Here is a 13123-nt window from a genome sequence, read left to right as displayed (position 1 = left end):
GGAACAAAAGATGAGCTGGGAATCCCCTCAAGGAGAGGGAATCCAACTTATGCTGGACGCCATGCGTTGCTGAAGTCTCTTTCGGAGCATGAAACCTCCTCAGATCTTTGGCCACAGTCTTAAAAGCTTTTGTGGGTATATTTGATGGAACGCTTGGGGGCAGGTAGAAGTGTGACAGGCTATGCTTGACACAAAGCCCCACCCTTCCAGGACCCCACCAGACGCACAGTCAAATTCTCCTAGAAGTTGACAGGCCTGGGGATGTGTAGACTGTAAGGCCAAAAATAGTCCTAGGCGATTAGTAGGACAAGGAATGGGAAATCGGTAGTGGCCTATTTGGCTACCCTCACTTCACTCTCTCCAACTGAGCAGCACGAATACCAACAGGGCCTGGGCTTATGTAACATTTAATGAAAAGCCTAAAGTCATGAGATACACATGCAATGTTGGGTCCAATCATAGGGCCGCGGGCGTGCCACGTTTAAGTAAAGTGAATATTTCTTCACTCATTACTTGCATCATTACTTCCTGGTACTGAGCGCATAAGTACAGCTACTTTAATATTTCTCATTTGTCCCTTAAGTCCCTGCCCCAATGAATGAGAACATCTCTGAAGAACTGGGCAGCGACATGATGTATCAAACAACTACAGAGCTACAGAATGCATAGTAATACATTTATCAGAACATGCCTTCCTTACTGGGATACTTCAGAAACTTACAACTCATCTGGGCACCTTGGGGGTTTCTCCATGCGATGTCCCCCCTGCAGGTGCAGGTACATTTCATGGTTCTGCACGCCTGGGTATGGGGTCTTCCCACAGGACAATACTTCCCACATGGTGACTCCAAATGACCACTAAGGAAAAACAAACAGATGGACCTGAAGTGTTGCAGGGGTGAACATACAGAAAAGCAGGCAGCAGCATGAGATCCTCAGATCTGGGACAGGGTTGGAGTTTCTGCAGCTCACTCACACCTAAGAGGAAAGTCACAGGGCTAGAGAGAGGAAGGAGGTAGACATCAGAGCTAGACATCCATCTTTAGTGAAGATAAACACGTAGGGAGAAACACTGACAATCCAGGGAATGCCCGACCAGTTCTTAATTTGAGCTGGTGGTTTCCGGAGCTCGGGACCAGCACTTAAATGTCAACACCGGTTCTTGTGACAGTCTGCCACAAGGTGGCATTGTCTATATACATTACAAATGACTATTAGCTGCCACCCAAGCCATTCTCATAGCTTGGGGGCCTGAAATAGTCGGAATTGTCACACTTGTAGGAGTGTGATGGTTAGTAGTTGTGTTGCTACTGTCATTGGGAGCATGGCAGAGGCCATGTGTGGTGCAAGGTACAGTGGCTTCCAGACGAGAGCCCTGGTACCTATTTTTTTTTTACAGATTAAGCACTACGGAGACCTCAGGGAGACCAGCATCAGCACTAGTGTTGTACACACATCACACACGAAGATGCGGACAAGGGCAGGCAGACAAAGGCCGAGAGCCTGGTGCTCTTCACAGAAGCAGCCCTAGTGCAGAATGTTCAGAACAAAGAAGGAGACCCAGGCACAGACACAGGAAGGATGAACTGAACAAACAGTGTAACGCACCAGGCATTAGTATCACTCATTAAAAAAAAGAGCAGTTTACCACATCCGTTTTGGGTGAATAGATATACTCTGTGATGCTTTCGATTGCCATCCACTTCACCGGCATCCGCGACACCACACCCTGACGGTAATAATCCTTGCTGTAGACTTTTCTGGAGAGTCCAAAGTCAGCCACACATACCCGCAGGTCTTCTCGCAACCTTTTAGGACAAAAGAATAAACAAGCAAAAATTTAAGCATATGCCTCCCATCTGCCAACTACACCTGTAATGCAGAACTCCCCTTCCGTTTATCTTAGGCAGTACTCACCTCAGTTTCACCACTGAGGACTCAATGTACCACTGAGGACTAGATATACCACTGAGGACTAGATGTACCACTGAGGACTAGATGTACCACTAAGGAATATATGTACCACTGAGGAACAAATGCACCACTGAGGAATAGCTGTACCACTGAGGAGTTGATGTACCACTGAGGAATAGATGTACCACTGACAAATAGATGTACCACTGAGGAATAGATGTGCCACGTAGGAATAGATGTACTACTGAGGAATAGACGTACCACTGACGAATAGATGTATCACTGAGGACTAGATGTACCACTGACGAATAGATGTACCACTGAGGAATAGATGTGCCACTTAGGAATAGATGTGCCACTGAGGAAGAGATGTCTATGAATACTAACTAGTGAAGACACGACAACCCACTGAGCATGAAAATATAGTCACTTTTCAGAATAACCAATACATATTTGTAAAATGTTGTGTAGTAAATGTCCTGTGATATGCAGCTTGTAGGTTCACCTGATATTCATAGTGAATATCTTGAAAAGCTGATTTGATTTGCCACGTTGTAAAGAATCAAAGGGAGGGAGAGAGAAGATCAGTTGGGATCCAGCAAATTCCCCGAAATGACCCTACATAAATCAAAACAAGTGGTCCCCAAGAAGTCTAGTCTGTCTGGGCGGTACTGGCACGTGAGTGATTTTTACTATAGAACTCATCATTCTGGATTTACCACTCCCACAGGTTTATACAACCCATCATAATAACAGAATAGAGCCTAAGCAAAACTGTTACCTGCAATTGCTGTAACTTTGTCCCAAGGGTGAAAGTAACCAGATATTAGCCATGAGCACGAGCAGCTGAGCTAACAATTATAGAAACTCATCCAAAGGCACAGTAAGGAGCTGAGGCTTGGTTTAGATTTTCATTTAGCAATTCATTCAGATTGCTTGCTTTTGCACACAAAAAAGTAACATATTTAGGTAATAATTCATACAATGAAATTGCCTTTGGGGACAGAGAAACGGAATTGTACAAAGAGAAAAAGAGTAAATAAAGCTAGACTGAAAGCAAGGGTGAGGAGAAAAAAAAGATTGTGGGACAAGTTCCTGGAGTGGTACATGAATCTATTTAAATATTGCATTCGAATTTATTTCAATCACAGTTTTATCAGTCCATCTATATACATCGGTTAGGTTCATTTAACTGCAGCTAGTGACCAATTTCAGTCACCTTCGGAAGGCCCTGAATATGAGTTATCAGGTAAAGCCCAATTGCTGCGCAAAAAAAGATTTTGCACTGGGATGGGACTTCCAATGTATGCGATAAATACTGCACTCCTGCACTTTTCCAGACAGATTCCACCAGGAAGAAAAGGAAGTGAAAAATGGGCAGAAACAATATAATAGATTTGGTCACTGGTGCAGTTAACACCAATTATGCATGTAGACCAGGAGACTCAGAATAGGGGGTATTTATTGGACCAGTTAAATAACCCAATCACAATATCGGTACTTACGAGGTGCGGGAAATATCACCCTTTTTAGGACGAGCATAGACCGCTCTTACGCTGTCTGGAAGATCTGCTGTATGTACTTTATGTGGGCTTTAGAGCATTGCCCCAGGACTTGTCTGCTTTTGCTTTTGCTTTGGGACTACTTTTTTTCTAGCAACTGCCTCTATTAAACTGTGTTGATAGAAAACGACCAGCAGAGGTCAGCAACATACCAGAACAGCTTCACCCAGGATAATGTGATTCATAGCTGAAAACATATAGGGTCCCAAAGGCATTGCAGGAGATTTACTCTCTATAAGACCACTTTTTCAAAGAGTGTAGCACTGCATTTGTCTGATGTAAATGTGCAAAAGCTGTGCCTTAGGTTAGTTTTTTTTTAATGCTGCCATTTGAGGCCTTAGCTAGCCACACGCAGTCATTCTCCTCAGTGACTTAATGGATTGGTATTTTGGACTCAGAAATTCCAAACATGACCTCATGCATTACTTTCTTGGATGTCCACCAGGGCTTTAAGTGGGATGAAACTGGAAGGTCTCTGAAAGGGGCGTGTCCTGTATAATTAAAGGTGAGGCCTAAATATGTAAGCTAAAAAGCTGCCTGACTGGTATATTGCTGCCTCTTTCTGTTATTGCGTCCAGATATGTAATAAAAAAGCTGAGATTACACCTAAACAAGCCACGACTATTCACAGCTGCAGGTTATTATGTTCATATCTTGTAAGATAAACAATATGTCATGTGTCTAAAGGTTAAAATTGGGGGCAATGGGAAACACACCAACTTCACAATAATATTATTTTTACAATCTCTATTAGTCAATCCCTTGAGCCATATTCATAACGGTCTGGTAAGGAAATGGCATTTTTCTTGGACGTTTTGGCATGATTTAGAGCTTGCGGACAGTGCACAAACGTGGCTGAGTTCACTGTGCCCTCAACTCTAGTCTGCTCCCCTTACTGTAAGTCGGGCCAACTGTTAGCTCTCCGTCAGGGATGCCTCCATTGGCTTCCTCAATGACCTAATGGAGTTCAGGCTGTTGGAGTTAGTACATCACGTTGCCCGCCCTATTTTGGGTGGATTATCTGAGCTCCATTTTTTCTGTCTGTCATGGCCAAGAAAAACCTAGCAGTGGCAAACAGAAACACTAAAACCATGACCCTCCCATCCCCCACATCAATAGATAAAAAACATCAGTGGGTGTGGGAGTCATTATTTATTTGTTTTCCAAAAAACAAACAATTATTTTGCAGCTTTGTTTTCGAATAACAAAAAGATGGATGGACTGCCGTCAAAACCGTTTGCAGCTGTCCACCAAAATGTTAAGATCTTTAGTGGAACTCATGATATGGCATTTTTCTGAAGGTACAGAGATCACCACTGGGTCATTCGTCAACCTGATGGACAGAGATAAAATTACCAAACCCTAAATCAAGCGCCTTTTTAAAATAAACAATTAGCGAGATGATGTTGGGGTCTGAGAAGGGTGCATCCAGATAGGAGGTGTGGTGGTGTTTGGAGAAACATTCATTCTCCATCCTAGCAACAAGGTTCTGTTAACTCTTACTTTGAGGTATAGTAGTAGCCGCCCACATGCACATGACAAAATGACTGTTCTAAATGATGGTTGTGCATCAAGTAAGAAAATGGTTGCCTTCCATCCGCATTTTGACAGTGCCTACCATGAGAACTGACTTTCAGAGATGGAGCATGTAAGGGAGTCCTCCTCCTTGATTGACTGGTTAACGGTTGTGCATGAACAGAAGAAGCCACAGACTGTTGTGCACCCAGAGAAGCTTTACATCTAGCTTATGGTCTACATGAAGGTTCAAGGCTCGTAACAACACAAGAAATGTCCTGCTGGCCTCAGAGCTGCTCCCAATGAAGTCTACAAGGTGCTGTGCCATGGGCTTGCAAAGCCAGCAAGACTCTGTTGCAATTGTAAGATGCTCATCTCCTATACAATCAGTTCCCCCAATGAATTAGTACATGCCCAAGTGACCTATTGGCCTTAATTTAGAATGAGTTCTTCAGATGCCATGACTTTGGGGAGTTCCTAAACTGATTTGATGGTAAATACAAAAATATAATTAGAGACATAGACAAATACAGATGGGTGGATGCCTCACAGGCTTCATTAAAAGACCTGCCAAAACACATGGTGCCAATGTGTGTCACAAGAAGTTAGCTCCCTTCACACAGCCACCGGGTGGATCAAAAAGGTGGGCTGGAAATACTGCATAGAGTGGGGTTTCAGCTAGTTTTTGGACCATCTGCACAGCAGATGTCCATTAAAAAAAGTCAAAACACTCCAGGACATCAGTGGCAGACTGAGAATCTTTTACGTTTTTTGGGTGGGGATGGGGAGTGAGTGCCTCACGAGCGGAGTTTGGTACAAAGCCCCACCCCTCCAAGGCACGGCTTCTTCCTCTCACAAGGTGAAACATCTTTAGAAATTGGCAGGTCGGAGTTCAACATGTCCCTGTTCCAGCTTCTTTGCTTTGTGTCATTTCTCACTCCAACATCTTTATAGTTATTACGCTGAGCTACAAATATATTCGTTTTACATACATAGAATCTTTACGGTATAGAATCTGTGTTTCTTTCAACGTGTATATATGTCCATAAATGCTTTCTGTTGCTTATGCATTTAATGTTATTATCTACACAGTTTAATTTGGAGCTTCTGCCGCACTCATTCATAAACGTTCACTGAGTAAACCAGGGTGATTAGCCTAAACCTTGCACGGAGAATAATGTTTGATACACATTGAGGCCAGCTCCTAGGGTTTCAAGGCAAGTATTCCCACCATTCTCAGCCTCCTCTGGGGGGTCCATAGCTTTTGATCAGGGACGGATTGCCAAACAGGGAAATCTGGCACTGCCAGAAGGGCTAGTTGGCCAGGTCATTGTGCGGGCTGGCTTTTTGGCTTCTTGTGGGCTTCAATTATGATGTGGTGGGCCAGTTTGTACTGGTGGTTTCCCTAACAGTACCACAAACATTGTGTGGAGAAAGCACCAATGCATGCAATCTCCCATACCTAGCAAAACACCTATACATCATGTCTACATAAGATTAGAAGTTCCCCGATTTGTGTTCTTTTAGCTATCTAATGGGCGAACAGGGGGCACTTTTATTTTGGTGCCTATACCTGTGCTCTGTCCCAGCCCGACTCTGCTTTTGATGGGGGGAGCCGGTGGCAGATTCCAATGTTGCTCTTCCTCAGGTGACCTTGCTCTCCTTTGGCTGGAGTTCATGGAACCTCTTCACCCAGGAGGTTCTCATGTATCTCCCTTCTAGAGGGTCTGGGGAATCTGGACAGTCCCTATCTCTCTCTCTCTCTCCAAGAAGGAGACCCTGCCTTCTTTGCACTGGGTGAGTTTATCTCTCACTCCTTTTTGGACTTAAGGGCAGGAGGGAGCAGGTTCCGGGGAGCGGATTGAGCTTTTTTTATGTTCCTCTCTGTGGCAAATTATCATCACTTCTCCACTGTGGGAAAGACCTCTTAACCCCTTGCACGCTGATGACGGAACCGCTCCATCATCAGCTGCGGGTGCGCTGTGCTGATGACGGAGCGGTTCCGTCATGGCCCGCTCGCCGCTCATGCGCGGCGCGAATTCCGCGCCTGCGCTGAGCGTTCTATTGAGCGGGGCGGGCCATGACAAGCATCACAAGCACAGCCCAACCGCGGCTGGTGACGGAGCGGTTCCGTCACCAGCATGCGGCGGCCGCGCCACCCCCTTAGCACTGCGGCGGAATAGCCGCCGCAGTGAAGGGGTTAAATTTGCTATCTCTTTCTGATACAATGTTTGGTACAGTCCCACTTCCTGCCACTTCTACCCACTCACATGCAGTTCCGCGCTGCCAGGTCCCTGTGGATAAGGCCCCTGCTGCTGAGGTATTCCATTCCAGTGGCAATATCCACGAGGAAGCCCACCAGGATCCGGAGTGGCACAGTCTAGGGGAGAAAAGCAAAGGAATCATGCATGAGATAATTATGCACAATCAAAGGACCAAGGCATACCAAAATCTCATGAAGACATTGCTGCAGAAGAGGCGGCGCTTCAACGGAAAGGATATCAGGAGGAGAACGTTTCAGATGTTGTCAGCGTAAACAATGAAAAGGTACAGGTAGCCAGCATCACACTAATGAAATAACTGTGGACCTTTCCAATCCAACATTTGATTTATTTTAAACTATGCTTCAGTTTCAAAATCCTACCACTCCGAGTTTTTGAACATCATGTCAGATTTAAGAGCTCTCTACAAAAATGCTAATCAAGTTGTGACATAGTAGGCATATTGCCGGAAGCAATGGTGATGACTACCTGACGTAGGGTATTCCCTCATCTGGTCGAAAAGCCCATGGTCATAATGTATTTGTTTTCTAGATTAATAGTAAATGGTCCCCAATTAATGTGTATGAATTACAACAATACATCGAGTTTCCTATATTTTTAAATTAATATTTTTCAAATAATTAAATACAAGTGACTAACGCCATTAACAGTAACTCCAGTCGGGCCTTTGACACTTTCTTTTTTATCTGCGGACCAATGACAAGGATCAAAACCATTCAAGATTGGGGAAGACTGCTATATTGCAGCGCAAAGAGGATTCTGGAAAAGTGCTCTTAAAAAAGGACTACATGTTGAATATCTGAGACTTACATTTTCCAAAACATAATTAAGCCTGAACACAGGAAAGGTTGAAGGATTAAAGGCTTCAACAAAATAAGTAAAACGTAAAGACCTCCATCAGCAGATTGTAAGCCTCCCTACAGAAAATAGAGGACAGTAGTGGCAAATCCAGACTTTGGGCTCACAAATAAATTTTCCATGAGTAGGGACTCTGTTGTGTTTTAGTGACTTTGGGGTGAGCTGTGTGGGGATCCAACTTCTATCAGCGTGGAATGGATGTTCGGTGAGGAATCTGTGACCAAAAGAAGTCTAGCTGTTGGGGTGTCCCAGGCGACGGGATTAGCTGGTAGGTCCTGTAGCTCCTGGTGAAGCTTGTTATGTGGTGCCTATGTACTGGGCAGGATTGGCCATTCAGTCACTCTGGCATTTCCCCAGTAGGCTTCAGGCCTTTCAGAGTCGAATGCGGCATAATAATACATACATGAACGCACGATTGCCCTCTCAGCTCCAATCATCTCACAGACACCTACAGTGCGGAAATGTTTCCAAATTTTTGCCATTGATGATTTTGATTTACAGTCAAGCACTGACTAAGCACCTGATTCCTGCAACACACACAATAAAGAACCTCTTTTTGTACCTGTACGCCAAGATTTTCATCATTGTAACATCCATGATGATTTGAAATGGTAGAAAAGATATGATAGCAAAATGATCTTAAGCAAGTGAGAAGCAGATCGCGCGACCCACCAGTGTTGCGCCACTAGAAGCCCCTAGAGGTAGTCAGTATTTTAGATCAATATAGTGCTGTTGTACATTTCACTCATGATCACTGTGCATGCAGCTTAGCTGCTGTATTTGGTGTAAGAGAGTGATCTGCTGGACTGGAGAGCAAGGTGTCCAGGTGCCAGAGAGCTGCCCAGGTAAAATGTCTAGAGTGGAACATTCTGTAGTCTATAGAAGGAAATAGGTGATGAGGAGATGTGGCCAAGAAAGAGAAATATAGAACCAAGCTGAAGCTATGGAGTGGTTTGCCAGAGAAGTCAAGCAAGGAGCTGCAATGGTCTTTAGGGGAATGGGGCCCTGTTGAGTGGAGTCTGCGTTTGTGAATATTTTATTCAGCAACAGTTCATCCTACAATTTTTCTGATGCAGCTGTGTTGACAGGACATGTTTGCACTGGGTTCCTTGCATTCAAGCGACTGTGTGGGGTAGAATTGTGTTGTCAGTGGCATGAAATGTTGTATGCACATTTTTGGAGACTTGGAGACGGTAGGCATGTGCTCCATGTGTGTATGTATGTGGTACTAATGTGCTTACCGTGTTCCCTGGGGTTATTCTTGTGCTGTGTGTGTTCCCATTTTAAGGGCCACGGATGTGGTTGTGTGTTTGTAGGATTATTCTCCCACTGGCAGATGCAAGGATGTTTTTGCAATGACTGATGACGTTCAAGAAAGAGATCATGGATTTACCAAACAGTAGAAGCTGAGAATTGTCCTAGTGGCTTTAGACAGGGGCGTAGCTTAGTCAGTGAGATTAGGGTGGGGGTGGATCTCAAATTTCACAACTAACAAAGCACTGGGTGGTAGGGTGGAGGGGCGATATCTCAAAGGGCGCACAGCACAAATAAGAGGGCAGAACATTGTAAGTGCAGCTTTCTGACTGTTTTTTAATCAGACATGAGGCTTTATTATTGTAAAGGCCCCCATTTGTTCAAGATTTTGTTGTTGGAAAAACCCAAACGTCGTAGTAGAAGAATAGGTGCATAAAGCTCTGCTCTTAAGTCTGCGGCTGGCACCGACAAGCTGAATACCATTGCTGCATTTCTCTTTAATCCACTACCAGACACTCCCTGTCCCTTTGTCTCACTCTTGCAGGTTCCTGCTTTCTCCCTTTGTGACAGTGTTTCTGTCTTTCTCTTTCATGCGTTTTCCTATCTTTCTCTCCATTCTGATGAGAAAAAGTGTCAGTTCCCAAAATTAGTGCCATCCAGTGGCCCAAATAAGCCCTTTCAAGCCTTCTTAGAGAGGGTTGTACTGTCTTGCTGCAACTTGCTCAATGCAGTAAGGGACAAGCATCATTACATTTACAAGCGATTATTTTAGGTAACAGTCTAGCTCCGCAATATTAAGCATAGAAGCCCAAAGAGCGCTCTTGTGTTCTTTTGCCTTCTGTCCCATGTCACACTCCACACCCCCACGTAAATAACACCGAAAAGATAGGCACTGATGTTAACAATTCACTCCTCCATCCTATAATATATTGACATCGTGGGACCAATTTACAAACCATAATTTACGACTACAAATGTACACCTGTCAAGCATCCACCAAATTATACTTCACATTTACTGCTGCATGACTGTACATCACAATGATTATGCAGTAGTAAACCCCTTGCAAGGAGTGTGTAGTGGGCGGATCAGCTATGACCTGCCTTGAGAGTTTGTGAATGCCCACTAACTTGTGTCTATGGTATTGCCAAACTCCTCCCTGATTATTTTTCACCTTTGAAATTGCCAGAGATTTGTTCAAATAAAGTGCTGGAGTAAATTGGCTTCTAGGGCGGAATGGAACTTCCCCGAATTTTGTGTTGGGAAAGGGGTTTCTGCACACAATTTTTGTTTTCTCTGTGGAGAAAAAAAGTACAACTGCAAATCGACCTTTCCCAGTGAGAAAATATAATCTGGCAGATGCATCAACGAAAATACCTCCCGGTAAAACACCGAATCGGTAAAACAGGCCGATACCGAACGCAAAACCAGAAAATGCTATGCATCAAACAATAAATCGGAAAAAAATAAAGAATCGTTAAAACCCACGCGGTAAATTACCGAATCACTAAACAGACAATCGGAATTACCGAACCCCAAATCAAACCTCGGAAATACCGAATCGCTATTAACGAACCGCAATGGTATGCATGAAAAGTCGCTAATACCGAAAATCCCAAAAATCGCTATTTAGCATGAGCAAAATAAGGGGAATCACAATCAGGAGGTAAAGTTAACTGAAGGACAGAAAAAAAATTCCAACCCCATCAGCAGGTGCTGACAATCAGTAACCCTTCATAAATGCCCTTGGAAACCCCACATGTCAACCAAAATGGCTGCCCTGTACGTGCTTGCTAGGAGGAGGAGGATCAACGCCCAGGCCCAGCGCAGGAGGATGATACAGGACAGGATCTTCAGGGTGCGCATAACTTTGCTGGGGCAGACCGAGGAACAGGTGTACGACAAGTATAGACTCAACCGTGCCATGATAATGCGCCTAATAGCAGACCTGGAACCATTACTACAGCACGAGACCCGTAGGACCAACGCCATACCAGCCCATGTGCAGGTCCTATGCTGCCTGCACCTGCTTGCGTCTGGAAGCTTCCAGGGGGTAATAGCTGAGACTGGAGGCGTGTCGCCAAGTGCTTTATAACGATTCTTCCACCGGTTCCTAGAGGCCATGCTGACATTAATAAATCGCCACATTACCTTCCCCACAACACCCCAGCAGCTGACCCGCACCAAACGGGAATTCTACCAGGTGGCACAATTCCCCCATGTCATCGGGTGTGTTGACTGCACGCATGTCGCCATCTGTCCTCCATCAGCCACCGAATACATATTCCGTAACCGGAAGTCATACCATTCTATCAATGTGCAGGTGGTGTGCAATGCCAAGTACATAATTACGGACCTTGTAGCCCAATTCCCCGGGAGCACACACGACGCCTATATATTCCGTCACTGTGGCCTCCACAGGCGCCTGATCAACGGTGAATTCGGAGAGGGACACCTACTAGGTACATATAGATGCATCATCGTGCTCTCCAACCACTCCATCCCCACATGTATATTTTCATTCATTCTGATTACCATTCTCTCCCCATCCTGCAGGTGACAGCGCATATGCATTGCGTGAATATCTCCTCACTCCCTATCTCAACCCAGCTACACCGCAAGAGCAGCGCTACAACAGAGCACACATTAGCACCAGGAATGTGGTTGAGCGGACATTTGGCATCCTCAAGAGCCGCTTCCGAATACTGCACAAGACTGGAGGTGCCTTGCAGTACGACCCAGTGACCTGCTGCCAGATCATTGCTGTGTTTGCCATCCTGCACAACATCGCCACACGCAGGGGGATACCCATAGAGGTGGACGGAGAGGATGAACTACGTGCACAGCAACCCCCCCCCCCCAACACCAACAGGCGCATGTGCCCAACACAGCTGAAGGGCAAAGGAGGCGGACATACATCACACGGAATAATTTCTGAGCCAGGTAAGAGAGTGACTTGACAACAGGAGCAGGTTTGCAAGGGTTTAATGGGCATGGACATCTGACTGGTGCAGAAATACGTAACACAAACATGCTGCTGCTGCAGTTAAAGTCTAACTAAAATTGTCCCTTCTCAGAACGGGTGATGCGTGCGGCATCTCAGTCTGACCCTGGTTACGTCACCAAGGACAGTGTGACTTTGCCACATGTTCACTTCCGTTTGCCGCGTACCCCCAGTCTCTTGTCCTGTGACTCCTCGGCTTCTACACGATGGAAGTCAGTGGCAGTTGCATTGCGGCCACTGCGCCTCCTCCCGCTGGACTCCGACAGGGAGACGCTGCTAACACTGGAGGCTGCCTCACTCCCCTCTTCCGCTCCCAGACTGCTGACACTGGCTGACCCAGGCTGCAGTTGCTCCACTGCAGTGGTCACCCTCTCAAGGGCCTTTGCCACATCCCCACAATAATGACCTAGCTCCACTTGCAGGGACACGGACCTGCGGGACAGCACAGCCGTGCTGTTGCACAGCTTATTAATGGCCTTGTTTGTTGTATTCACTACCAGCATGATCTGCCTGTGGCGCAGGCGCTCACTCCGTTGGCGTGCGACCACGGCACGTGTCAGTTCTTGCAGGCACAGCTTGATTTCATTGTTGCCGGCAGCTACGGCAGTGGTGTGCTCACGCACAGCGTCAGTCATGTTGCCTAGTTTGTTGCAAAGTTTGGTCATGGAGAGTTTCATGGCACCCATGTGTCTCCCCTGCAGGCGCTGGACACGCAGCATCCGGGTCTCCACAAC

General features: G+C 45.6%; 1 protein-coding gene across 1 annotated transcript in view; it reads right to left on the bottom strand.

Moving 5' to 3' along the window:
• Positions 1-13123, bottom strand: part of LOC144781756 (ephrin type-A receptor 4-B-like) — a 284979-nt gene that overhangs the window by 11761 nt on the left and 260095 nt on the right. Inside the window, exons 11-13 of the mRNA XM_078660745.1 lie at positions 7262-7371; positions 1649-1808; positions 722-858 (exon numbers count right to left, since the gene is read on the bottom strand). Coding sequence (XP_078516871.1) covers positions 722-858; positions 1649-1808; positions 7262-7371 — 407 coding nt within the window. The remainder of the gene's footprint in view (positions 1-721; positions 859-1648; positions 1809-7261; positions 7372-13123) is intronic.

The sequence above is a fragment of the Lissotriton helveticus genome, chromosome 9 (assembly GCF_964261635.1).
Source record: "Lissotriton helveticus chromosome 9, aLisHel1.1, whole genome shotgun sequence".
NCBI lineage: Eukaryota > Metazoa > Chordata > Amphibia > Caudata > Salamandridae > Lissotriton > Lissotriton helveticus.
This window is presented reverse-complemented; position numbering and strand designations above follow the sequence as displayed.